Raw genomic sequence first — 26,632 nt, forward strand, 5'->3', positions numbered from 1 at the left:
GGTGCATTGAACACCAGGTCGAATCAAGACCCGCGACACCCCCAGCAAGCCCAGTCTTTTCAATCCCCTCCTCATTTCCTTTCTGTCGATTCAGGACTTTTGTTGGTCTGGCGTCTGGCGGAAACCCATTTTGTTGTTGACTTGATCGTCCCTGCGCATCGGACTATTTTTTTTTTTCTTTCTCCCATCTTTCGCTTGTACACATCGCCATGTAATGACTCCATACACGTACACGCGCACGACTGGAGCACGGATGTCGCCTATGTCATCCGTGAGCCATCTCTGCCATCCTCTCCCACTGAACCCCCCCCGGGCGATAAGCTTGCATGATAATCATGATTAATAAGTATCAGTCTACTCCGTACCCTACCATTCATCTCCACCCAGCGTCTTTTCTCCTCATGCCAAAAGTCGCAGAGTCAGTCGAACCTTGCAACGACATCATTACAAACCTTCTTACCACTCGTGATAACCTTCATTGATCCGTGTGACCGCGACCGTTCCATCTGAGCATCTCGGTGCTGTCGAAAATACTCCGTACGCGGGCGCAAGGGAATCTCTCATGCATGTTGAAAAAGCAACCCGCGCAACGTCTCTTTCATTTTACCGACATCAGCAACTCGTCTCGTAGCCAGTGCATGTTGGCCTCCTTCGGCTTCCTGCACCTCCGTCTGACCTGGTAACCTGGAGGTCCCCGCCCGAGATCTGACACTTCCGCTTCATCGCTTTCCGCCCTGCAACAATTCCGTTGACTAAATAGGGGCCAAGAGAACTACCACCAACGCTTGTCGTACACTTGTTGTTTTTGTTCTTTGCATCCCAGGCCCTTTAGTGGTACCCTTCTGCATTCCGCCTTCTTTGACCCCGCATGAGAATGGGTGAGAACGCAGGCTCAGCCACCTCTGTCCCGTCCATCGTCCTCCCAGTCTCGTTGGATCATGTTCGCGTCAAGTCTCTCCCGCCTGCTGCATACTACGTATCGGATTTCATCACTGAAGACGAAGAGCGAATCATTCTAGATAAAGTACAGTGGCTCCGGTAGGCAGTAATGGTATTGGTTGCTCTATCTAACCGCGGAGGACAGATTGCGTCCGCACCCAAGCCTCGTTGGAAGCAACTCACGCATCGTCGCCTGCAGACATGGCCCTCCGATCTGGTCAGCAACAAGTTGGTCGATGCGCCATTGCCTGGTTGGCTTAGTGACCCCGTCATCTCTCGTTTGAAGTCCATACCTCTATCGCAAGAGCCCGATGCACCCGACCTGTTCTCTGATAGCCCGCACCAGCGACCGAACCATGTTCTCATTAATGAGTATCCGCCTGGTATTGGCATCATGCCACACAAGGACGGAAGCGCGTACCATCCCGTTGTCTGCACGGTAAGCCTTGGCGCTAGCCTTTGCCTCAACATCTATAAGAGTAAAGACAATGGAGCCCTCGAACCCGATCCCGTTTTCAGAATCCTTCAGGAGCCGCGGAGCCTTCTCATCACTACCGAGGATCTATACACCGAATATCTTCACGGCATCGCAGATGTTACAGAAGACGTCAACTTGTCTGAAACTACAGTCGCAAACTGGAATTTACTTCGTTCTAGCAATGATTTCGTCCAAGGCTGTAATACCCGAGCCACGCGCACAAGTCTAACATACCGCGATGTCTTGAAAGTCTCGAAGCTCGGAAACAAGTTCGCCATGTTTCAAAAGAAGTAGTAACGACAGATAAGCCTACTGCTCAGTAGATGAGCGGTATCATGTTCCACTTGTCTATGATCATCTCCTCGCCAAATTTACCAGCATACCAGTTCCTGGTCCCGGCGGCAGTAACACCAAGGTTGGTTGCAACGAATATCGAGCCGCACAGAAGTGTCTTATTGAACAGTTGCTTTTCTGGTGCTGCAACAATAGCAAGCGAGAGGTACAGGAGGCATTCACATGTATAATGTGGGCAGATCAAGTACCGAAACATTCCTCTGTTGGGAAGAGAATATTTCGCCAAGTCCGACAGATGCTTGTGACATCTGTGCTGCATTGACCAAGCAAGCAGAAAGGACGACAAGCCAATGAGCTCCTTGACCGAAGGCCAGCCCAGGTGTGAGGATCGATCAGATCGGAGAATCGCATCTAGAAAGAACATGAATATAGACTGGAGCTTAGAGCGGGAATGCAAACTTACCGGATCCCTCAACCCACACCGCAACCCCCATACAGAGGTAGTATGCGCAGCCGAGCAACCAGTGGACGACCCACATTCTAGAGGACGAGGAGCGCATGACAAACAAACATTCAGATAGTCGTCTGGCACCTTGTAATGCCATGAGCAGCCAGGCCAGCTGGACCTGGTGTATTGTCATTGATGGTGACGAACTCCAAGTGCCTTGAATCTGGGCAACAGCATCCAAAATGGAGCCATGAAGAAAATACTGGGCAGCCCAGAATACTGAGCTTGTCACGGACAAGACGTAGAAATGAATGAACCATGAATGCGGTACATTGCCGATAGATGTGACCCAGCTGATGAAGTCCGTGAATCTGTCCCCTGCCGCATTGCCGCCCGGTCCGTCTTTTCGTGGAGGTGATGAACTTCGGGCCCCGTATTGCGTAAGTAATCCACGCGCGGATCGTGGTGTAGCTGCTACAGCGAGCACAGCTGATGCTGCCAGGATAAAAAACGTCTGACAAATGTGTGCAGGTTCCAGGAAGGGGTCCAGAGACTGGAAAACACTCCAAATCGACACCATTGTGCGGAAACAAGAAGAAAATCGGCGATCGCGCAGCAAAGGATGGCCGAAATTTCTGTACGGGAAACCTCAACAGCAGTGCTGTAGGAATTCAATTCAAATACAGTAGGGGTAGAAAGCTTGTTCTTAGCTCCAAATGTGCCGAGGCGTTGTTGATTTGGCCTAATCTGGACGGTCTAACCCCTGCATTTCGTGCATATGTGGTTGGCCGTCGTCCCCTTTTCGATTTCCTCTCAACCCAAATTGAACATCGGCTATACAATAATGGTCAAGTAGAGATACTTTGAAGTGCCCTTAAAAGCTCCTGTCATCATTGGTATTATTATAGTCGGCTCCACACTACCTGTAATCTTGACAGGTTTTATTCTTCCAGGATCAACAAGGCTCTTGATGGAAATTTCTCTCTTCTCGCTTTATTATTATTATATATATATATTGAGCTATACAGTTATCTTTGACCGTTGTAGGTATTTCATTTCTTCGGATCGATCAGCTCAAAGTAACTCTCCAGCTGCTCGTATTTGCGGCCAAGTCACTGGGCCCTTGATGAACTTCCTTTGTTTGACATTTGGGTAGTTGCCCTTCATATATTAGATCTCTATACTTTGTCACACATATCCGTATCTCGCGTCTTTGTCTATCCTCATGTCGTATCAACACCGCCTCATCTGCTCCTTTCAGTCAAGCCCACTACACTCAACAAGCCAATAACCACGACTGGGACTTACTCGGTGCCAAAGCCTACTACCACATCTCAAACCCTATCAGTTGCAGCATCACCTTCTTCCACCAAAGCAGCCACTGCAACTATCATTACGCCTCCAGCCGCAAGCGGAATCTATACAGTACCCGGGGCAAGCTACATAGGCTGCGCATCGGAGCCGCGGAACGGCCGCGCCCTGGCCTCCGCCAACACCGCCAACTCCAAGATGACCATCGACACGTGCCTGGCCTACTGCAGCACCAAGGGGTACCACACAGCCGGCCTCGAGTACGGCAGGGAGTGCTGGTGCGGCAACGCCCTGGCCTCGGGGGCCCAACTCGACGCCGGCATCAGGGGCAACTGTTCTACGCCGTGCGCGGGCGACGAGTCGCAGACCTGCGGAGGGGCGTCCCTGCTGTCCGTCTACAAGAACGACACGGTGCGCGCCGCGAGCTGGGTGCCCGGCGTCGGCGGGTACGTGTACGCGGGCTGCTACGACGAGGGCAAGGGGCGCGCCGTCGGGGACTTCAGGGCGGCGGACGCGGCCATGACCGTCGACGCGTGCGTCGGGATATGCGGCGGCAAGGGCTTCGCCTGGGCCGGGCTCGAGTACGGCCAGGAGTGCTGGTGCGCCAGAGGCCTCAACAAGAACGCGCCCTTGCTGTCCTCGCCCGGGCAAGCGGACCAGTGCACCATGCAGTGTGCGGGCAACAAGGGCCAGACCTGTGGTGGCAGCAACAAGGTCTCGGTGTACAGGAGCAATGGCGCGCAGAAAGAGAAGAGGAGTAGGAAGAGGAGCCTAGGACCGCATGCCACGAAGATCGGGGAGGACGGGCGGCCCACCGTTATTAAAACCGTGAAGATGGTCAGGCGTGGCCGCTTTGGCAGGAGAGATGCTTTTGCTGCATAGTGAACCAAATTTGTGAACAGCAAACTCTTTGTTCATTTCTTCTATAGTCTCACAAACATCTACACTTCCAAACGCGCCTTTGGAAAGCTTATATATTGTAATTTGAGAGATTTCAGGTTTCACTCCCCCTTCTGTCATAGCTATGTCAAACGATCATGTACCAAGTAGAACATCCAGGGAAGGAAATCATTCCTTCGATCGAACCTAGCTGGAGGTGAATTCACCTTACGACCTTACTTTTGAGTGCCTCATGAGTGTCTGATCAAGGATGAGCCGTCGGGCCTGCACCTGATGGTGATGATGCTGCTTAGTTAATACTGAAGCGTGGGCTGGACGCGGAACCCACGAACTTGCATAAAAATGCTTGGAGCGCTTGCTTGATGGGGTAGAACAGGTCGCATAGGGTATGGCTTTGAGCGTAGGCCTTCGACTAGACTAGTCTAGTATCTGATACAATATATGTAACTAGTAAGTAAGCGGCCACAATTTAGACTATTCAGCTCTGGCTTGGGGGATCAACGTCAAGAAGAAGCTTCTCAAGCCCACGTCAATGCAAGCTAAAGACAGCGCCAGCATGTACTATTTTGCCAGTTTCGGATGTATCGGTGCATTATAACCTATCCATTAGGCCGTCTTTCCTGATGATGAAATCACTTGACGGTCAGGACTTTTCTGCTGATTTAATATGATCGAGATCAAGTATGTCGTAATTGATGAAGATCACCTGGGGGTGGGAGAATGTGGACTTCAGCAGCCTCGGTTACGACTTGACTTGGAGCGAAATTGGAAACCTGGTCGATACTGGTACAATGTGGACGAGGCCAGGTTATGGAACAAGGACAGCATCCAAGTACGCATCTATAGGAGAAGGTAAGCTGCAGGCCACTGGTGACTGGCAGCAGACCCCTTGTAATGAAGCAATGAAGGTGAGAAATTGCATGGGCGGAGCTTAGCTCCGCAACTTGGTTTTGACTGGGACGAATCCGGGGAATTGACGTCGCATACGACTAGGGGTCTCACTAGAGGTGTCTTAGGCAGGAGCTTTGGGCAGATGTTACGTCATGCTCGCATAATCGCGAAGAACCCGACACTTTTGGGATAGCAAAAAGACGACGAATGGCCCTGGAGACGTTCCAGTGCCCTCCCAGTACCCCACTATTCCCACCAAGTCGTCTTGGTGACGATCGACATGGCGAGCCCACGTCCGTACAGCATGGGCTCCAGGAGGACGGGAAACATAAAAAGTAAATTGAGAGAAGACGGGATACCGCTGGCCTCTGCTCGGTCTCGAATTACCAAATGCCGCATTACCGAGCCTCATGACCCTCATGGATCTGGGCCCTGCTTTTGTTCTGTCTAGATTGTCGCATGTCTACGTGTACATATTAACTTACGTTCAACCATTTCTAGAACATGCAAAGGCCGCCTGCTCATCCCATCCTGTCGCCTCACACACACAAAGTATCACATCAATGACAAGACCTACAAACACAACCAATTCCCGCGAGACCAGATGACAATTTGACCCCTCATGTGACTTGCGACGTACACGCTCTGCTTGAGAACACGCATCTAATTATTGACCTTTCAAACACCAACAAACACCGCAGGTTATTGGGCGCAGTCAGAAACACTCGACCACGATGAGTCCCAGTCATCACGACGTCTTCAAGGCGCTTGCGCCTATCGATTGGGACACGATTGATCAAGACGACCTCAAAGGTTTTCTCACCGAGACTTTCCAAGAAGCACAATGTCTCATCGACTCGATACCTGTCAGCCTCCCTACCAAGGCGAAGCTTCCCGACCGGGCTCCCAAGACCTCACATAAAGCGGAACATCTGCGCAAGGAGTGGAAGGACGTTACACTGAACCCGAAGGATAACCCTTTGGGCGTCAACATCTACAAGATGTCATCCAAGGACAAAAAGGGCGCCTGGTTTGCGCGCCGCAGCGTTCATGACGTTCTGTCCTTCGATCATTGGAAGCTCGGCATGCAAGCCGAGTTTGCTGAGAGTTTGAAAGTGCAAGGAGAAGCCGGCGCCGGAAAGATTCGTGGCATCGGGGCTGACAGGAAAGTGGTCGACACCACAGTCGATGGCTGTGGGAAAATGGAAGGTAAAATGATGCCATACCACAATCTTCTGCCGAGTATGTGCCCGCTAACGTGCTGCCAAAGTCTACCAGCTATCCGCTCAATTCCCCGGGCCTACGACCCCCAGAGAATTTGTTACTCTGCTCCTTAGCACCGACTCCGCTGTTGACTCGGGCTCGCAGGAAGGCTTGGCCAAGTCAAGATACTATATGCTCGTGTCAAAGCCATGCAATCACCCTGAAACCCCTCCCCGCAGCGACTATATTCGAGGACAATATGAGTCGGTCGAGTTTATTCGAGAAATCAAAGTAGACAGGCCGTTGCGAAAAGTGCGATCCTCGCTAGATCTTGGCCATGAAGAAGCGGCGGCAGCAACGCGTCAAAGTGCCCCCGATGACTTGGCAAAGGAAGCATTAACTCGCTCAGCTCGCAGTGCCGCCATGGCCAGCACTACCTCGGACTCGGCAGGCACGGAAGGCCGCAAAAGAGGCAAGACCATTTCTTTTGCAGAGGAGAACAAGGGTGATGAGGACGTTGAGACCTTGGTTGAATGGATCATGGTCACAAGAAGCGATCCTGGCGGCAGTGTGCCCAGGTTCATGGTCGAGAGAGGCACTCCAGCTGGCATAGCAGGTGACGCCGAGAAGTTCCTAAAATGGGTTCAATCAAAAAGACCGGAGGATCTCGCAAATGCGCCGCATACCGATGAGAAGATTGCCAGTGAGCCATCGCCGGCCGAGCCATTGAGTGCCCGACCAACACCAAGAGCCTTGTCTCAAGGGACGATTGATCCTGTCTCAAAGACCAACAGCGACTCGACGTTAAAGCCAAGCCCAGAGCCGCAGCATGAAGAATATGAGGACCCAAGGCCTGGTGGCTTCTACGGAATGATTGCTCAAGCACTCGGTGCAGTTGCTGCGCGCCTGCCTGAAGGTCTACCCAACCCACTTGGATCATCAGTAGGCGGCGACACTGAATCCGATCTGTCAGCATCCAGATTAATTGATGACGATGACTCTTCTTCAATACAAAGCTTCCACAGCATCGACTCTGACCTTGATGGTGACAGCAAAATCAGCACCACCGATGAGAACAATATCATCTCGCCAGTTATTTCGGCCTCCGGTGACGCAGAGGTCCAGTCGACTCTTTCATCGGAGTCAGCAGCAGGAAAATCCACTGCTCCGTCACATCATGAAAGAGAGCTGAGAAAGCTTGAAGACAAGAAGCGGAGAGCCACAGAAAAGTTGCAGCGTGCACGGGAGCGGGCACTCTCCAAGAAGGGCACTGATACTGAGAAAGACGAAGCGGCACTTGTCAAGCTTAAGGAGAAACACGACCGTGATATCCAGAAGCAGGAAGAGAAATTTAAAAGGGATCTCAAGAAGCTGGATGAGAAGCGTGCAAACGAGCAGCGCAAGGCCGAAGAGAAAGCCCGAAAGCAGGCTGAGAAGGAGAACAAGCAGAACCTATCCATGGAACTGGAGAAGGTCAAGGCCGAAAGAGATGTAGCGTTGAAGCAGATCGATGTGCTGAAAGAACAGATCGGCGAGCTACAGGGCCAAAACACCCTTCTGGTTGCCAAGTTGGGTAAGAAGAGTTCACCGGAGCTGATAGACAGCATCAGGCGGGCAGATAGCTTCAAAATTTCTAATGCCAAGGTACAAGGTTAGAGATCTGATACCGACTCGGCAAACCAATACACTGGCAGTATCGACAACTTCACGGCCACGAACGGCAGACTGAGAAGGAGTCTGGCAGAGGCCAGGACAGCGTCGACAATAACAGAGTCCGCGCACCGAAGGAGAGGTAGTGCGAACGACTTTAGGTTCGGCGGCAAAGAGGATATGAAAAACTGGTCCGTCATGATCGCCATGAGCCTGTCCGGCACAGGCTGGAACGTAGCGAACGCGGATGAGGCGCATCTCTTGTATAAGGCGTCTGGTGGCTTGCTTTGGACTGTTGCTTTGCGTCGTCTACCTTAGCGTGTTGTGGTTGTTTGGCTAGCACCGTCGATACCTTTGAATTTACTACTACCTTAGTGAACTGTTGAATAAAAGAAGCAATACTACCATTGATAAATATCATACTGACAGTTGTACCCTTCCATCCTTTATTATACAGTCCGATCACCAATGCAGAGGTTATATATATTTTCTCAGTAGCGTTCTTAATCGAATATAGACGATTGGTATGTGGATCAACATTGTTACAAAAGGGAAAGCCGGGCGGTAAAGAGGACCGAATCGTAGCTCGAGTACTATTCCCGTGGCGAGAAATGGGTTTCCACAGATCCACCATCCCTTCTCGTAGCAAGGGGTCAAGGAACTTGGGAATGATCGCTCGGCAAAGTTGATTGAATTTAAACATTAATTACGAAAATATCAAGATCTTGGCTTCATACTCGATGATCCATATTGCGCGTTGATGGGATTTGTTGTATACTTGTTAGCAGGGCTTGCAAAGAGAATCATCCGACAGTGAGTGGGATTACATTGTACAGAACCGACAAGGAATGAAGACAGTCAAATAAATTATCTCTCAATACATTCGGTCAATTGAAACGTCAGCTCTATTGAGTGCTCCGATCCTAATCTCTATCAATCTTCCTATGAGGGCGGGCTAAGCACTGACCGTCACAGCGGCCTTTTCGCCATGTTTTGCAAAGCTGATGCTGTTCTTTCCGCCAGTCTCGGACGGCAAAGGCCCTTTGATGCTATCCTTGACTGGCGTGTTCTCTCCAGACTCCGTTTCCAAGAAATTGTCGTCACCAACCTTCAGGTCAATCTCTTCCCCAGCCAACCACTGTTCCACTGCACAAGGAGAGTAAGCAGTGCGGCGTATGTATAGCAAATGTAAAAGAAAGAAAGAAGGAAAATGTGCCAACGAGGATCTACCAGAACGAACAATAGTGCCACTTACTCTTGTTGTACATGCCGAACCAGGAGTCGAGGTCACCAGGCGTCGGCAGGTTCGGTGTGACCGGGTATCCCAGGGTCTTCTGAGCAGCCCCTAGGTAGCTGTAGCCGGCCGGGAAGGAGTCCAGCAGCTCCCTGGGGAAGACGGGGGCGTGGACGCCGTCGACGGGGACGATCTTGTCCTTCTCGTAGAACAGCTTGACGTACCTGGCCTTCCACGCCCCGCCCGCCCCGGGGTCCCGGAGGCAGAAGAAGATGAAGCGGGCGTCGCAGTCGACGTCGAACTCGGTCCCGAGCGGGCACGCCGTGCTCGCGAGCTCCGCTGTCGCCACCTTGAAGCGCTGCGTGATCGTGGCCTTCATCTTGCCCACGGCCCGGCCGTGCTCCGCCGAGTACTCGACAAGCGTCCCGCATTCGCGGTGCATGATGAAGTCGCCCCTCTCCTTGCCCTGCTTGGACACGGCGATGAAGTCATCGACGGAGCGGCCCTTGCTCCATGCTGATGGACAGCAGCGTCAGATTGGGGATGGGGGGGTGAGGATGCTGGCGTGAACTTACTGGTCCAGACAGTGGCGTCTTTGGCGAAGACGTCGCGATAGTTCTTCCACTCGGAAGAGTCTCGGTACACCGGCCAGCCCTTGCAGAGCTCCGAAACCGCGAACCTCTCCAGAAGATCATTGATTGAGCCGTTGACATGGGAATACTGGCGAGAGTGGGCATCAATGGGAGTGGTCATTTTCAAGTATTTATTAAAGGAACGAGGTTATTGCTGAATGGTCAGATTTGTTCTGTGTAAGAGAGCAGTGGCAACCTAAAATCGATTCGCGAATAAGTGCTGTTGAAAGTACTGGATCGAAGTTGGGACGAACCTGTCACTTATGTGTATGCAGTCCGCGATTGTTTATGTGCTATATCTTCGAACGTCCAAGGGGCCACAGAATAGCCTCTTGTCCTACGCACGCCTAAAATAGCCAGTAACCGCCTCAAGGAAGGTCTGTCGTGCAATAGCACTGAAACGATCCTTCGATGCGTTGTTCGGTTCTAAAGATTGTGCCTGATTCACCGCATGCAAGCGTCTTGTTTGACGCAAACCGCCATGAGTGGTGTATTGAGGAGAAGCGGCTGACTGCAAATACTTCTGACATGGAGCAAACAATACCAAGGGCTGTTCTTTTCCCTCTGGACTTCCAGGACAGGCGGAACGTACCAAAATTAGAAATGTTGTTCATTCATTGGCCAATTGCAATCTGTGGTACCTTATGTTAGGGAGCACTGTGCCATTCGCCTTCCATTGAGTAATGCAAGGGACCGACGTGAACGATAAGTGCGACTGGCTATGTCGATAACCGAGACCATGGTCTTCCGGATCAATTGCCGCCAACTATGAACACTAATTTTCTTCTTTTCCTTTTGTGATGTGTCACCTGAGTCCGCGACAGTATCACGTTGCTATGCCTGCCTAGGCCGGTATTGCGTATTCTAATTCCCTTTGGTGGAGTTGAACGACCAACCCATCCATACCTACACAAGTGCATAATTATATGGCAACCAATGCCCCGTAGAAATGACACCAAAAGTTCATACATGGGAGGGAAAAAAAAAGGATTTTATTTTATTTTAGGATAGATCCAGACCATCTTGGTGCCGTGGGTAACGTAGGACATTGGCATATGAAAACACCTTTCGTTTCTGATTGTCTATGCTGTCAACCACTGCACCATAGTTCGGCCACAACGCAACGATATTAATATTGAGATAGTAGTTGTAAATCTGCCATTTGTCTTTCAGCACATCACAAGTGGACTTGGTTACCGAAAATGTACTGAAATCCTTGACAAGGCAACTTGCAGCCAGGTCAATTTGAGACAAGCGGAGCTGGTCAAGATCTGTTCAGAGCATGGTGTGGGTCTTCCATAGTGTATTTCGGGTAGCATACATACACAGTCACAGCATTTTGTTACGTACACGAGAGCATCACAACTAGAGTAGCACGAATACACGTTACATTGAATGCAACATGAATGTGCACAAGAGCATATTGTATTCATCAATGGTTCGGTGGCGCAGTGGTAGCGCAGCAGATTGCAGATCTGACGGTCACGTGTTCGATCCACGTTCGGACCTCTTGTTCTTCTTTTTGCGCCTCTGATGTCTGTCCTTGCGTAAGAGAAATGATGTGTACATTTGCGGCTTTTTTTTTCTTCCTTCTTTTGTTAGGGTTGTGGAAAACTTAGTCTCATGTAGATATTAGTAGTACATAATGATTATGCGTAATGGTGAGCCCTTCGCTTACTTGTTTAGTAAGTGGGTCAATATAAACCAAATATAGCCCAGCAGTGGCCGGTAAGTTTCGTTCAAAGTGCACTTATAGTCCGTGTTTGACCACAATTTCAAGCTGCAGATCGAACGAATAACTAAGTCTAAGATAAACTTGCTTGCGTAAGCGATTAGTTCGAATGGTGTGGGTGGTCTTACATTTTTCACCCTATGCCGGAGCTGTTCTTTTTCGTGCAACCTTCCTGATATATTTAATTCTCAGCTTACATCCTAAATTAGGAAGGCCAATGAATGCCAGATAGCACAGGAAGGAAGTATGAGACGCCTCTCAGGCACGGCATATGGTTTTGGGCTATTTTCGGCATCCTCACTCAGTTTAGTCGTGTGTCGCATAACAAAACAGCAAGCATCGGCGACTTGCCAGACCACACAATTAGCGAGACATTTGATGACCACTAATCTTTCCCAGAATTTGATGCACAGTCCCGACCCTGATGCTGCAACTTGTCACGGGCATGATATCCATGCTCAAATAACATACGATTCGGGGAGATTCTGAACACATACGTAGACGTTTTCACGGCTCGCCGTCCCGCGGCGCAAATCAATATAATCTGCATGTCAGCAGGAACTGGATCCCGGTGACACCATACGGCTGCAGCCAGCCTATTGGCAGTTCTGAGTTTTGACATCCGTCGGCTTGCAGCTCAATTATCGGCAAGCCGATGCGGAGAGCGTAGCCGGGTGAAGTGTTTTGGGCGCAGCTGCTTCCTCCTGGGAAGTCAATATTCAGACATATAGAGGTACTCGGAACCGAAATCGCCTGGTTACCTTCAAGGGAATCAGGTGGCTTCTTTTCTCTTCCCAATATTGAATGCACGTCTTGTCTGGCCGAGCAATCTCTTGCATTCGCTGGTTGGGGGTCATCACTATCACGAAGGCATTCCCGACAGAACTCGGAAGGCGCACTCATCATATAAAGGAATTACTGTGTCCTTTACGACACCGCCCAATCACAGTTTACTTTCATGGCCAATTGCCATGGCCAATCAAGCCGCTTCGTTGACGCAGAGGTCACGGTAGTTTCCCGGTTCAGTAAGCATGCATGCTCTGAGGCACACGTGGGTCGAGGCGGACGAATATTACGCACATGAATCCTCCTCGATGGATATGTCCCATTGCAGAATTCTCTCGCCGCGGGAACACAAAAAGTGTAAATTTGCCTAGAATTGTCACGGGGACGCTGAAGGATTATATTTGTCTAGTAGTAGGAAAGCAGCCAATCAGATTGTGGCGCAGGGGCTGTGTCTAGGCATCCCCCTGAAATAGCTGCCTTCGCCACGGAGCTGAATGAGACTGCTACCACAGAATGAGTCAGCATCATCACTTCACCGAATGCCAAGCTCTCAATGCCGACCAATTAAAACCCCGAGGATATTGGCTTCTTGGTTACATCCTTCTAGATTGGCGAAGAAGACGAAATTTGACGCACGTGGTTTTTCGGTGTGATCGAACGGTTCGGTAAGACATCCAGAGCGGGTCTCACACAGCCCTACAGCCCTATGGCTTTGAGTATGGGGGCCGTTGAGGAGAACGGGGCGAGGCCGCTTCCGCACCATATGCAGGTTTCTTTCCATTGGGTCAGGCTGCCTTGAGCCCAGTCGTGCTTATGACTGTGATTGCACCCTCGGGGCTGTTTACGATCCTCCAACGGGAGCTGATTTGACGGTCGTATTGGATAGTGCATCTGCTTATTGTCTCCCACGGGGGATACCAGACTCTCGGTGTTCTCAAAAGAGAACTTACTGCGCGTGTGCACATGTTTCATGGAACCACGGGACACCGGTGCTTCAAATTATTGACCCGGCTATGCAACTGTGACTGTTGACCTGAGGCACACTATTACGCTCTATGCCTCCTCCTCTTCCTCATCCCCACCCGTAGCCTGGTGAGTCAGGCAGACAAGTGGAAGAATAGGGAATACGGTTCCGAAGTGACTTGTAAGTATAGCCTCAAAATGCTGATATAAGGATCACGTATCATCCTTCACACCTGCCTATCTTCTTTCATCCCATCAATTAGACAAACAGAACTCCCATATCAAGAAATATCAAGCCTCATCAACTCTATTACCCATATACGCATACCGACAGCTTCTTGCTTAGCCAATCATCAACTATGCCATTCAACGCACCACTCTCACTCAAGGCCGTCCTTCTGGCCGGCCTCTTCACCTTCGCTATGGCTGCCCCCGTGCCATGCCAGGTCTGCGAGCAGACCAATGTTCCTGTTCCTACTACCGACTCAAAGAGGGCAATAGACAGCCTGGTAGTCGACGCAACGACTTTGGTTGAAAGAGATCCGGCCGACCCCGATTGCCAGGTCTGCGAGCAGAATGGTGTTCCTGCTGCTGACTCCAAAAGAGCCATTGATGCTGTTGTGATCGATATCAAGCCGGTAATGGAGAGAGATGATACCGATCCGGACTGCCAAGTCTGTGAAATAAACGATGTGCCTACTGAGGTATACGAGAGGGCGACCGAGGAGATTGTGGTTGAGGAACGGGACCTTGCCGATCCTGACTGTCAAGTCTGCGAGCAAACCGAGGTCCTCCCCGCCGACTCGAAAAGGGCCGTTGAGGAGGTCGTGGTCGAGGAGAGAGACACTGCCGACCCCGACTGCCAGGTCTGCGAACAGACCGGTATTCCTGCTGCCACTTCATAATGGCCCTTTGGACCTTTGATAAATTCTTCACTGAGAAGATGGCAATGAAAAGCAGAAAACAGAAAACAGAAAACCAGATACATAGTATCATTACACAAAACACAAAACACCCATTGAACCAGGCGATATCTTTCTTCAGAACTCACGACTATCACGTCTCTGTCGATTCAACAGACCAGGCACATTCCCACAGATTTCTTGTTTGGTCATTTTCACACAGCGAGCGATACACGAAAAGTTTAGACTATTTTGTACAACAGGGTTTAGGGTGATTTTATACACAAGATCAGGATAAGACATCGAGGCAACTCAATCATGGCAGGATACCAATATATGTTCAATGTTTATTATAGAAATAATTTATACAATCAACGTTTCACAACAACCATGAGCTCTCTTTCTCTAGCTTTGTGTGACTTTGTGCGCTAAACTCAGTTGTCCCAGATGCTCCCTCAAATAACAAAATTGCCATCATTTTATTAACTCGACCACTCCGTATGGTATAGAACGCGTGGCTTAGGCTACCTCAAGCGTTTGATGAACTTCCACTTCCGTCGCCCTAGACTTTTCATCTAAAGCCACAAGGACCTCTTCATTCTGTTGACCTGATAGTTCCTCCAATACTCTGTCGTTCTCTCTTCTCCACATAGCTTTCCGTAACTCATGTCCTGCCATAAATCTGTCGAACCAACTCGGGTCATAGGGAGGTAATTGCCGGCCAAAACCATTTTCGCCAGGTCCAGCTATGTCGCGGACAGTCTCAAAATACTCTTCGAAATCTGGGTAGACAACTGGAAATTTGGGACCATCCCCTTTGACCCTTATCCTCTCCACCTCCCACTTTTCCTGTTCGTCTGTCGGTGGAAGCCTGGCTCGCCCGCTAAGAATGCGTGCGGCTAGCACAGCCTGCCACTCAAAGATCTTGAACGTCAGACCTGCGCCTACAGCACCAACGAACAACAAACTGGGATCATGGCGGTAGACTGTGTGCTGGTAGAGGTCGGGAACTCTGTTGTTCCGCGTTTTCACACCAGGTAAAAACGGTATAGTCCATGAAAAGCCAGTACCAAAGATCAGATGGTCTACATCTGAGACAGAAGTTCCATCCTCGAAATGTACCGTTCTGGTGGCACCATCAATTCTCAAAATCGAGGGGCGCTTATCAATCTTTGGGTGCTGGAAGGCTGTGTCGCCGAAGTAACCATTGAAGTTGCGTCCCACCACAACAGCGTAAACTGGCGTTTTTGCGGTCTTGGTCAAGTCGACTGTAATATCCGCACCCGAAACGGATGCGCCTACCACTATCACTCGCTTGCAAGGGAGTCAGTACGTTGCTTTATATGCGAGAGAAAAGGAATGCAACTTACCTTGTCACGATATGCCTCTCTGCCCCTGAAATGCTTACTATGGATCACGCTCCCTGGCCTCTCCCTGGCAAAGTCCTCCAAGCCTTGGATCTTCGGGATGTAAGGCACCGAGTAATGTCCGCTTGCGACCACCACGGCATCAAACCACTCCTCCCACCACTCATCCTTCTCCTCGCCCTCTCTCCTGAGCGTGACCTTCCACTCTTCGCCGATCTTCTCTGCACGTTCCACGGTGGTGTTGTACGACACTAGATCCCCGTACCCATTTCTTTCCACCAGACTTTGCAGGTAGTCCCGAATCACCGTCCAGTGTCTGAACGGAGTGTCTGGGCCGTGCATCCCGACAGACCATTTACTCCGCACATCCGGGATGGCCTCCTGCGAGAAAGACATGGCAACATCATCCACATTAGTCTCCAAGTACGGGTACACGGACGACTCGCTGAAGCGCGGCTGGGGCGACCTGCCCGTCTGCGCCGGCAACTGATCCGGGACGGGCAGCGGGGGATCCGCCGCCCGCGCCGCGAGAGCCTCGAAGTCTGAGAGGTTTGGGACAGGTCTGTTACCCTCCGCGATCCTACATGCAGACAATCAGTCAGCGACCAGCGCGGCAGAGCGGAAGAAGAAGAAAGTGCTGCGGTGTGTTTGCATGCATGCAGCTTACCAGCAACCTCCCGGCGCCTCGCGCCTCTCGAAGACCCTGATCACATCGAACGCCTTCTCCTGCGCTAGCGCATCGATGGTGATGAGGCCGGATGGGCCTGCGCCTATCACAGCGACGCGCTTCTTTGCTGCTCCCATCAGGGGCGTATAGTGGTAGCAGTAGCAGCACTTAACACAGAAAGTATACCTGAACTATTCTTTTTTATTAAAAAAAAGCTGCGTTCTAGTTTGTCACACAAATTGTACCCTTTTCTTTGTGAGGATGTAAAAAAAAACCCGCGAGACGGTGGAAAACTGCCTACCGGCGATACCCGCCTGCTTGTATGCACGCGGCCTAACGCTGATGCCGAAGCCCGTTGAGCCCTATAGCTTAGTTCGGGCAGCCTCGGGGAAAGGGAGGTTCAACACTGCAGATGGGGGTTCAGCTTTGGTGTACGACAGAATTCCGTGCAGTTGAGGGACAGACTGTTCGCGTGGTCGAATGAATCCCAAAGCCGCTGTCAAACGATGGTGCAATATGGTTGTGGAATAGCATCATCGGTAGTTTGCGCCGTATAGTGGAGTCCCCAATCGAACGCTATACTCCGAGGAGAGAGTGTTCCCGTACGACTGGTTGCCATGGTCCTGTTTTGATCTGACGGTCGCCATCAATAAAAATGTCATTGGGTTGAGGTAGCTTGAAATCACATAAGGTGGTAGTGCTATTTTCGAGTCTCAAACGCTCGATCATCATTTTTGTATGTAATGCGTGCAAGTGCGTGCATGAATATGTACAATAGAAATAGCCCCTAGACGGCTCTGAGAATTCCTTTCCAGTCGGAGCAGCTCAGCAGATCCTCCATACTTAGAGGCACTGAGAGTAGTAGTCGTTTTGGTATGTGCCTAAACCAAAATCAGCATCGTTTCAATATCTGATAAGGGGCAGCTCTGAAATCTCAACTTACAGGTATATGGGCTAACACAGCTCGTCGCACCGGTCCAGCCTAGGATAGCCAGGTGTCAGTATTGCTTCCACAGACGTTTCCAGAACGAGCCAAGGAGCAACAAAAGAGACAACTAAAAATTAAGAGGCAATTGAAAGATCTCAGTGATGAGATCGTCTTCTCTTACTCTTTCCCCCACATTGTCCGTAGTGGGCCGCACCAGTTGAGGAGGTCGCAGTTGAAGCAGCGGACGAGGTCACCGTGGTCGAGGTGGCAGCTGCAGTGGTGCTAGTTGCCTTCACGCTGGTGGCTAGAGTAGTAGAGCTCGAAGCGACAGCACTTGAAGTAGCAGCTGCGGTGCTGCTGCTGGCCTTGACCGTGGTGGCCGTAAGGGTAGCCGAAGTAGCTGTGGCGCTGGATCCACCGGTAGCAGCAGCGGCCAAGATGGAAGAAACGGTGGTGTAGGCGGGCTTCTTGCTCAAGTTCTCATCATAGAGACAGGCACCTCCTTGGCCTGAGAAGGTGTTGGGGATCCAAGAGTACTTGTCAGTGAAATCCCAGATGGTGATACCAACACACTCGTCAACAGCAAGGCAGGCCTTCACAACAGCTGCGTAGTCGGTAGCTTGCTGTTGCAGTCCAGAGTCCGTAGCGGGCAGGGAGGAGAAGCGGATGTCGAGCTCGGTGTAGGCGACCTCGCTGATACCGAGGTCAACGTACGACTGCAGGACGTTGGTCAGATCGCTCTGGCCGGGCGAGCTACCGACGATGAAGTGAGCCTGCAGACCAACACCATCGATTCGGACGCTGGCGTTGTTCAAGATCTCGACAATCTCAAGAGCCCGGTTGTGCTTGCTGCCTGAGTACTCAATGTTGTAGTCGTTGTAATAGAGCTTGGCATCCGGGTCGGCCTCGGCAGCAGCAGCGAAAGCGATAGGGATGTAGTCAGTACCCAAAGTGTTATAGAAGACCGATGTTCTGTAAGAGCCATCGTCGGCGATAGCCTCATTCACCACATCCCAGGAGTAACACTGGCCCTTGTAGTGACCGACCTCGTTGGCGATGTGAGTCTGGATTACAGCGGTAAGGGTCGCAGCTGTCCAGGAGCCGGAGGAAACTGTAAACCGTGTTAGGAATGAATGATGTATTTTGGTAAGCCGTTGTTTCACAAACCCCACGAAGGCAGCTGAGAGTACCACACAAGCGTGTGGCATCTAAGGAGCTGTCCATTGGCCTCTGCAAGCTCTTGAATCTGATCACCACTGGTATACGAGAAGGTGCCTTGGGTGGGCTCGGTGTATTGCCACTTCTGACCATTGCCGGGTGTAATCTGTCCGAACTCGGTGGAGTCATTCAAGATAGCCGTATACGCCGTGTCGGTAAGCTCAGAGTTGTCCGTGGCCGATCCGAAGTACTTCTTTCCAGCCGCTACTGCAAGCTGATTTAGGTTGGCCGAGACACCGGAGATGCTCAGAGCAGCCGCTGCGGCTGCTGTTGTCGAGAAACGCATGGTTGGTTATGTTGTAAGTAAAGGAACGTGAGGGTTATTCGTAGTAAAGGGTCAATGAAGAGAATGTGAACAGCAGAATCTCAAGACTTCCAGAGTCGTGATAACCAGAACCAAAAGAAGCGGCTCCGGAAGGACAACACGGGCACCATCCCTTCTTATTACTGTGAAAGTGTCACCCCTTGCCGCCGCGAAGTAGAAGGGTCCATCACATAAACGACATGACCCATGTACACATGTAGAACCCATGATCATAACTATTGTGCCTGTCCCCGGGCATCCCTGCCGCTCATCCGATCGAGCCTAGAATCAATTAAGTTCAGACGACATGGTCGCTAGAAACTTTCTTCAGCCTTTCGGCTCGTTCCTCCCAAGCGAGCGCTCAGAAAGAAACATCACCAACGGACTAGGGGCGTAGAAAATAAGGTGGAGTAGCCTAGCCCCTGGGATCCGCCTGTCATTTTATTGCGGAGGAGCGGTTATGGCTGAAACGCCCCTTGCGCATTTTCTACGGACTGCCAGGCACGAAAGAGCAGAATAGGTAATAAATTGGAGACAGAAGCGCAAAAGGTTCGCAGATGCTAACCGAAATGCTGGGTAATTGTGGTAATGCAGCATGTCTTCGTCATCAGCGATGCGCGCAGTGCGCAACTCGACGATTCTCCACCAACCGGCGTTGAGGCTCTGCGGACGTATTTGTATGCGGTGATTGTCCTTCCGGCACCTTGCCACACATGGCACGGAATGCTTGGCGATGGACTCGAGTATTGTCGGATTTGGTGAGTGATTCTCCGACCTACAAGAAACTTGACGTCGCATTGATTGTGGGAATGACTAGGTATCTCCGGCTACGCAGTCAACATGTTCACAATCCAGCTGGCATGGTCCATATATCACCGTGAGAGAACAGGATATGGTCTCGTTCGTTATTCTTGTTGCATTCCGAGCAAGTTTCTTTTCGTTCGTTTAATTCCCATGTAGTCGCAATAGAGGGAATTTGATATTGACAAAAGGTATAATAGTGCTAGTAATCTCAAGCTAAGTCTTCTCCATATCCATACTCGTCTCGGTCGCAAAGCCAACGCCTGGTCAAGATAAGTCATAATGCGGTCTATGATGCAACACCGTTCCAAACCGAATCCAAGAATCCAATATGCCAGCATCCAAAGTTTTACGTCCCTTCCACCCATGCGGTATGCAATGCAATGCTATGAATTCGCAGAGGTATCATCCCAAAGGGCACATCCCAAACTCCGACAAGATTCGTGAATCCAAACTCATTAAGCTGTAATTAGCAGCAAGAGCAAATGCCCTTGGAAAGTGTTGCTGATGTTGTTGTTGTGGCTGGCGGTCTCTAAGCACGCCTTTCGTTTAAGGCTCCAGTCATGTTCAATCGCATAGCTGGTCTGGCAATATCCAGACTGCGACTTGGAACCATTCTACCGCCTGGAGTGCGAGGGTTGGCGACATTAACACGCCCTCGCTCCACGATCCTGCTCGGATGGCCAAAATCCTCGTCAGCACTGTCGCTGTCATTGTCATCATAGTCTGCCAGCCTCGCAAAGTAGTCGGCAAGACCGTCCACGCTAGGTGTGCCAACAATATGGTCATATTGAGGAGGTGGCGTGGGCGTTGGCATTGGTGGTGGTGCTTCGTCCTCGTCAAATGCCGGAGGATTAAATGATGGATACCGTAGCAGGTGTATCGGACGCTGCACAGCCTGAGTACCCCCAGCTTGTGCCTGGGTACCAATATGTGCAGCAGGTGGCGGTGGAAGAGGCGCTGAAATGTCACTGATAGGAGTGGGCTCTACAGAGGGGATCGTTCCAGTGCTTGATGCAGGAGAAGGGTTGGTTGCAAGAATATTGGCATCTGGGCAACCGCATGAGGCGTGTTGCCTGTACATGGGCTGCTCCAAACCAGAATACTCAGGCAAGCTGGTGTTGGCTTGTGTCGCTCGACAGTTGAGTACTGTAAAAGGCGAATCAATACTGATTTCAAAATGTCTCCTTCGTTTTCCAGCAGGATCATCTGGGTCAAGCCGAGATATTCTCATGACGATCTGTACCAAGTTAGTACATGTGAACGGCGATATGATCGAATCAGACTCACTTTAATCCAGTGGTAAACATTAACATTCCTCCAACTGCAGTCGGGGTTCAGGCGCACGCTCTTGTCCTTTGCCATCTGCTCACATGTTGGAATTTGGACATTCATTTCGATCTCCGTTGATCCCCAGTATGACTCTAGGCCCAAGTCCAAGTCGCCCAAAAGATTGTCTGATGGATCTGGCAATGGCTGTGGTACTGTGTGGTGTTGCGATGCCTCGACACTTCTCCTCCGTGCTGCCGCAATCCGTGCTTCATGTCTTTCATTTGGTGATAGCTCACCACCGCTCAGAATCGTGAATTCGGAATTTTCGTACTGTTTATCAAGAGGCTTTCCTGCAGACTTCTCAAGCAACAGGATCTTCCTTCCTGGATCTTTTCTTGTGACGCGTCTATCGTTGGTCCAATACTCGATGGATTCGGTAACAAAAACCTTCAGCTTGTGCACTTGAACTTTGGCCAAGGGCGTAAGCTTAAAAGCAATGGGAATTTTGGTACCGATTGGGAAAGACTTCCCCGATATCATGATATCGTAGTGAAGTTGGTCTTCCCATTGCCTGCTGATGGAGATGGGCTCTGTCATCTCCAACGATAGCTGGTCGGGCACACGAACGATGCAAACCTCTTTTGTCCCATGCAAGTTCGGCTTGAATGCGCCCGCACGTTCGACTATCGTTTCCAGTTCCCACTTGACTGATCCGAATTGCAACTTGGCAGTTTCCAGCTGGTGGTGATCGATTGGTAATTCAAAGGAGTACTCGTAAGTACCGGGATAAAAGACCTTGTAGCCTTTCAATTGCACTGTGCTGGCAACTGGCGAATCACCCTTTCCAAAACTACGGGCTTGGGTGTTTTGTAACGAAAGACGCTTATATTCTTTCGCGGTGAGATTACCATTTGGTCGATTCCGGAGGCCAAGTGAGAGCTGGGTTTGCGATGGAGCAGACAGGTTGATATTTGATGACGTCTCAGCACTTCGCTTTATGTTGTACGTACATTGGTTGCCATATTCTGTCTCCCAAGTCTCATGCATGGCGTGGAAGAATGTGAGGACCTGGGTTCGTAAAGACTCCTCCTCGAATTGATCCACCTTCAACGGTGGGATTCCCTCCGGCCACTCAGTTCTTGCTTTCCCCGAGAGTTTCAGTGTTACCGACTTGAGCTTGACGTTTTTTGTGACGTCAAGTTGTAGTTTGCCCCGAAGCAGTGCTGTTGAGTTTGAGGTTTCGTGTCGCGGACGACCGTCATGGTCAAAGCCCGTCAAAAAGATATTCGGCTCTGCCAGGATGATTGAACATGAGACACCGGACCCAGAAGCGACTGGCTTCGGGATCTCGGTCACTGCTGAGCTCATGATGCTTTTGGCTGACCGCATCGACATAAGCCCATTCCTTTGTGGGTTTTGGAGAGCCGTTCCTAGGAATGGAGCGCGTCGTGTATCAACCATTGTCGAGGTGGACATTGGTGATGTCCCTTGAGGTGGAACTACAAACATGGACTGGGGTCTAGGAGCGTTGTGCCAACTAGAGGTGCTAGACCTAGAAGAGCCAGGGACGCCCGATGGCTCTGGAACGTCTTTCACGACGTTACCCGCAAGATGGGATTTTATTGGTGACAAAACCTTCTCCAGTACTCTCCTTGAAGACCCCGGCGTAGATTTTGCGCTCTGTGCGTGCCTTCCGTCCTTCCCCTTCCGTCCTGTCGACCTGGTTACCTTCTTGGGCTTGGCGGTATACCCAGATCTTACGTCGTGGGGGATATATCCTGATGGGTATGAAAGAATGTGTATGGACTGAGGTCGTCGCGTTCTAGGTCGTATCCGTGGTGTAGGAAAAGTCGGCGGGCTGTTCTCTATGTCCCTATTCCGAGGTCTGTAGTAGACGCTGCCAGCCTGTGGGTGTTGGTAGTTATCTACCCGATATATTCTTTCAATGTCTGTCATGGTGGCGTACGTTAGAACAAGAATCCAAGCATGACGTTGTCTAATCCACAAAGAGCGACAGGATATGAGATGAGTTAAGAATGCTCGACAACAAGTCCTGTGAAGTAAAATGTGCCCACTAGCGAGTGGACAATGGCAGATTGCCAAACGAGTCAAGCAAATGTCTGTAGTCCTGCAATATTCATGCGCGCTCACAAGCATAGGTCAATCTCGACCCAATGCGCTGTCTAGACGTGGAGAACAGGATTATAGTATGTAGGGATGGCTTGACATATGGTTGGGCAAGAATGTCAAGCACCCAAAACAGGAACCCGGAGAGGGCACGAAGAGAATTTGCGACTGGAACTGCGCCAGGACAAGGACAAAGGAATGCAAACATCCAAGAGAAACAAGGCGAGAGAACGAATCGGGGAGTACCTACGATTCTAAGGTTGGCCAGAAACTCACAACAGAGTCGTGATTGACTGTTGGAAGCAGCGAGGCACACAAAGTGACCACAACAGTTTGCGATAAGAGAGGAAACTCGCGTAGAAAGGCAATTGGAAGCAACGTTAAGCCTGTTTGTTCAAAGGAAGCTCCCGGTTGGAAGGCGTGTCTCAAATTTCATGCCCCGCGCCGACACCTGTTTGTAAAGAGCGCAAAGACGCCGGACTGGTCGATGCGGTGTGATTAACTTAGGTGGGTAGATTTGCGAGATAGTGTACAGTACGGACTCTAGTCACAGGCCGGCTTGGTCGTCGTAAGAATGGAAGGCCTATATTTCGACAATGGAGCGGTAAAGAATCCAAAGGGACAGGAAGTAGTGCAGGTATGTCGGTGAGTGTGTAGTAGTATGTACGTGTAATATCGTGTTTGTGTTGCTAAGGTGAAATCAAGCACCAAGCACCTAGTGACGGGCGGCACATGTATTGGATCCCAGCATGAATTCTCTCGAGTCTCCAGTGGTAAGCCTGCGGATAGACTGGGGTTATCTGCAGATGATCTGCCTATGATGTAGTGTTCTGTGAAAGATGCCTGTTTCTTGGCATCAAAATGCGGGCGCTTCGACGCTACTAAAACCCTTTAGAGAACACTATCTCCTAGTGAGGAATCCCCGGGCTATCGGCGCCCCTCACTTTTGACGGCACCATCGGCTTCATATCGCAAGATGAAAATTTTCTATGTAAAAATGCAGCCGTGCCGAGCCTGGAACAGTTCAAATGGCCATAGCACAGTTCATCGGCCTATGACGCGTCGCGACACTTGTGGTAAACAAACTATACTTCTTTTTCCCCCTCGCGCTGGAATCCAAAATTATTCCCGAGAACTGGAGAACGGCTACGTTGAGACATCAATCGAACCTTGGTTGTATGCTGACTCGGAACCGCGAACGCATTCGTTCAACGTTGTGATAACTTGCCTCAAAAGGCTGTGCTTCAACCGGGGTCAACCCAAAACAGGGCATGAAGGGAATCACCGGATGCACGATGCGTTAGTCTTGACCAATCATACCCCAATATGTATTCCCCGCTATCATGAGTAGTTGGACATGTTTTGCAGAACTTGTAATAGAGCGCATGCCTTGAGAGCCAAGATATCAGCAGCCGACCTGCCGACGTAGTAGTGCATTGTAGGACGGCGAGCCAATGGTCTGGTACTCCAAAATTTACATGTTCACAATTGGACAGCACAAAAATTTACTCGCAAGAATCAGAATAACCCCAAATAAGTCCCAAGTTCTACCCCTTAGGCATGTTTTATCACGAGAGCCAGTCGCATTAGAACTAGTTCAAAGGCATTGGTGCCCCGTCAGAACGAAATAGTTGGTTCGTGGTTGGCTTCATTTGAAAGCCGCGTACCTGGAATTAGAGGATCCAACCGGCATGCTAAGGCATCAAATTTCGGCATCTCCATACCCTGCGAGAACACGTCAGAACATTGAAACTAGGGTAGCCTCGCCAAGCAGATCTTTCCATGCCTGAAGTCCTCACCTTGGGGCGGTGAGGCCGGGGCATGATGCATAATTTCGAGAAACAATCAAGAAGAAGTAGCAGATCTTCGAAAGGGCTTTCCCTTGTCCATGCCTTGAAGCCTTTTTACATGATCAACAGCTCGATATAGGCGGGAAACTCTGATTGTAGTGGGCGAAGTCAAATAATTGGAGCCGGCTTCCTGTCAATTCCGAAGAATCGGTGCTCTGTCCGCGACACGAGGCCGCTTAGGACAAGATCGACGTGTATGTGCGACCAAGTACTTCCATGATGACCACAACATGCAGTCAAGTTATTGCCCTGTGTTTCCTCCAGGATGAATTCGATGCGTCTAGAACAACTTAGAACCACGGGCTTGTTCCACATACTGACATATGTAGTAGCTTTGCTTTTTTGCTTACTGATCTTCTACTGTGTAGTCACAGTAGCTGGTCCTGATCCTCCTGTTAACACCAAACTTAATTCCAAAGCTATGATGTCATCAGGGTCTTCCTCTAAGGCTGAGTGGTCTACGATAACTTGTGTAGAGCTAAAACGACGGAAATGATTGCAATCATCTTTGGACTTTACACAAAACCAAGGCATTTGCTCATGATCTGCATGTAGAGAAGGGACGCGATAGCCGAAGGACTGTTCCAAGGCACCGAGCCTGAAGTAGCGGCAGGTGAAACAAGCATACTCAGTAAGTTACCTTTTTTTCCCCCACGAGTCGTGTTAGCGACAACACTCGCATTACCAAAACAGTGTACGCCAAGCTTTCTGGATAACGTTCTTGAATTTCAATTGACAAATACCATAATACCCCACAGCCGGATCTCGAAAGTGTAAAGGCTTATTGCCAGGGTTATTGCTGATCGCCACGTTTTCTTCAATTGATCTTGTGACTCGATAAGCCAGGTGTCGAGATTGGCGGATCGCCGTCCGGGGGTGGTTTTTTTTCTTCTACCCTTTTGGGCAGCAACTAACCGAATGATTCATGTATCTCATCACCATTTGGGTATTTGATTTTGTTCTCGACTGCAGTGACGCGTTCAATGGCAACGGCCTCTCTAGAACGGCGGCGCAGCAACGCTCGCCCGGAGTTGCGGCACCTGCACCAATCCCTGTTACCACTATACGGTAGGCGGCTTTGTCGCAGACAATGCTTTTGTCGCGCCTCGCTCTTATTTTTGAATCTCGAATATCCGCACAACTACCTGAAGATGCATTAGCGGGCCGCATCCGGAAGGCTCGGAATCCCGAGTAGTCGCCGACTACTGATATACGCAGATCGTGTTCAAACGCTCAAGCGCCGAGCTCAAACGCCGTGCGCGGACGAATCTAAAAGTCGTACGAGATGGGATGACTATTTTGCCTTAGTCAGTAAGAGTCGTTCAATGCATATGTGGTAGCGCCATCAATGACTCTGATGAGCTGGGCCTCGGAAGGATGGTGGTACACCTAAATGGCAGATGCAAAGGTCCGTGCACCCGTCCAATCACTGCCACTATTCCTTGATTCTATAATATGAAACAGTTTAAAGGAACACGAGCCATATGACTTCAAGCTACAAAACGAGGTGTCCTGGCGAAATTCTGGCATGATGTGGGTTCAAATTATGTCTCTCACTATGAGCAGTGGGCGCTTCTTACTGTAAGTCGACTGTTTAGGACTATACTGCCTTCTCATGTCCTCGAGCGATTTTGATTCTGAATTCAACCTCTGCCTTGTGCGAAATCACCAGATCTTCTGTACACCTATTTCCAAATCGTTAGGCCAGGTGCCTCGGGTGTAACCCGGATTTTCA

At 50.3% G+C, this 26,632-nt stretch overlaps 9 protein-coding genes and 1 non-coding gene across 10 annotated transcripts; 5 read left to right on the forward strand and 5 right to left on the reverse strand.

Moving 5' to 3' along the window:
* Window positions 1-874: 874 nt before the first annotated feature.
* Window positions 875-1,711, forward strand: BKA67DRAFT_658252 (Alkbh6 protein; the record flags this gene model as incomplete). Its single annotated transcript, XM_046107251.1, has 2 exons — window positions 875-1,024; window positions 1,085-1,711. The coding sequence occupies 2 exons, from the start codon at window positions 875-877 to the stop codon at window positions 1,709-1,711; spliced, it is 777 nt and encodes a 258-aa protein (XP_045958183.1).
* A 22-nt stretch (window positions 1,712-1,733) lies between these two features.
* Window positions 1,734-2,739, reverse strand: BKA67DRAFT_658253 (uncharacterized protein; the record flags this gene model as incomplete). The annotated part of the gene is made up of 2 exons (XM_046107252.1): window positions 1,734-2,122; window positions 2,175-2,739. The coding sequence occupies 2 exons, from the start codon at window positions 2,737-2,739 to the stop codon at window positions 1,734-1,736; spliced, it is 954 nt and encodes a 317-aa protein (XP_045958184.1).
* A 929-nt stretch (window positions 2,740-3,668) lies between these two features.
* Window positions 3,669-4,352, forward strand: BKA67DRAFT_658254 (WSC domain-containing protein; the record flags this gene model as incomplete). Its single annotated transcript, XM_046107253.1, has 1 exon — window positions 3,669-4,352. One exon carries the CDS (start codon window positions 3,669-3,671, stop codon window positions 4,350-4,352), a length of 684 nt encoding a protein of 227 aa, XP_045958185.1.
* A 1,487-nt stretch (window positions 4,353-5,839) lies between these two features.
* BKA67DRAFT_264481 (uncharacterized protein) lies at window positions 5,840-8,215 on the forward strand. The gene is made up of 2 exons (XM_046095838.1): window positions 5,840-6,470; window positions 6,532-8,215. Exons 1-2 carry the CDS (start codon window positions 5,996-5,998, stop codon window positions 8,118-8,120), a joined length of 2,064 nt encoding a protein of 687 aa, XP_045958186.1. The 5' UTR covers window positions 5,840-5,995; the 3' UTR covers window positions 8,121-8,215.
* An 854-nt stretch (window positions 8,216-9,069) lies between these two features.
* Window positions 9,070-10,572, reverse strand: BKA67DRAFT_676445 (uncharacterized protein; the record flags this gene model as incomplete). The annotated part of the gene is made up of 3 exons (XM_046108807.1): window positions 9,924-10,572; window positions 9,370-9,864; window positions 9,070-9,260 (listed from the first exon to the last, which is right to left on the reverse strand). The coding sequence occupies exons 1-3, from the start codon at window positions 10,099-10,101 to the stop codon at window positions 9,070-9,072; spliced, it is 864 nt and encodes a 287-aa protein (XP_045958187.1). The 5' UTR covers window positions 10,102-10,572.
* Window positions 10,573-11,417: 845 nt separating this feature from the next.
* Window positions 11,418-11,489, forward strand: BKA67DRAFT_t90. The gene has a single exon. It is a non-coding gene; the product is annotated as a tRNA-Cys (tRNA).
* Window positions 11,490-13,820: 2,331 nt separating this feature from the next.
* Window positions 13,821-14,366, forward strand: BKA67DRAFT_535264 (uncharacterized protein; the record flags this gene model as incomplete). Its single annotated transcript, XM_046099988.1, has 1 exon — window positions 13,821-14,366. One exon carries the CDS (start codon window positions 13,821-13,823, stop codon window positions 14,364-14,366), a length of 546 nt encoding a protein of 181 aa, XP_045958188.1.
* A 319-nt stretch (window positions 14,367-14,685) lies between these two features.
* BKA67DRAFT_622899 (uncharacterized protein) lies at window positions 14,686-16,668 on the reverse strand. The gene is made up of 3 exons (XM_046105502.1): window positions 16,398-16,668; window positions 15,734-16,310; window positions 14,686-15,677 (listed from the first exon to the last, which is right to left on the reverse strand). Exons 1-3 carry the CDS (start codon window positions 16,532-16,534, stop codon window positions 14,883-14,885), a joined length of 1,509 nt encoding a protein of 502 aa, XP_045958189.1. The 5' UTR covers window positions 16,535-16,668; the 3' UTR covers window positions 14,686-14,882.
* Window positions 16,669-17,240: 572 nt separating this feature from the next.
* BKA67DRAFT_592293 (family 10 glycosyl hydrolase) lies at window positions 17,241-18,829 on the reverse strand (the record flags this gene model as incomplete). The annotated part of the gene is made up of 5 exons (XM_046104823.1): window positions 17,241-17,278; window positions 17,341-17,379; window positions 17,507-17,615; window positions 17,697-18,436; window positions 18,493-18,829. 5 exons carry the CDS (start codon window positions 18,827-18,829, stop codon window positions 17,241-17,243), a joined length of 1,263 nt encoding a protein of 420 aa, XP_045958190.1.
* A 1,351-nt stretch (window positions 18,830-20,180) lies between these two features.
* BKA67DRAFT_517829 (uncharacterized protein) lies at window positions 20,181-22,381 on the reverse strand (the record flags this gene model as incomplete). The annotated part of the gene is made up of 2 exons (XM_046097945.1): window positions 20,181-20,888; window positions 20,939-22,381. The coding sequence occupies 2 exons, from the start codon at window positions 22,379-22,381 to the stop codon at window positions 20,181-20,183; spliced, it is 2,151 nt and encodes a 716-aa protein (XP_045958191.1).
* Between the last annotated feature and the right edge of the window lie 4,251 nt (window positions 22,382-26,632).

Source organism: Truncatella angustata (genome assembly GCF_020726525.1).
Source record: "Truncatella angustata strain MPI-SDFR-AT-0073 chromosome Unknown BKA67scaffold_4, whole genome shotgun sequence".
In the NCBI taxonomy this organism is placed as follows: domain Eukaryota; kingdom Fungi; phylum Ascomycota; class Sordariomycetes; order Amphisphaeriales; family Sporocadaceae; genus Truncatella; species Truncatella angustata.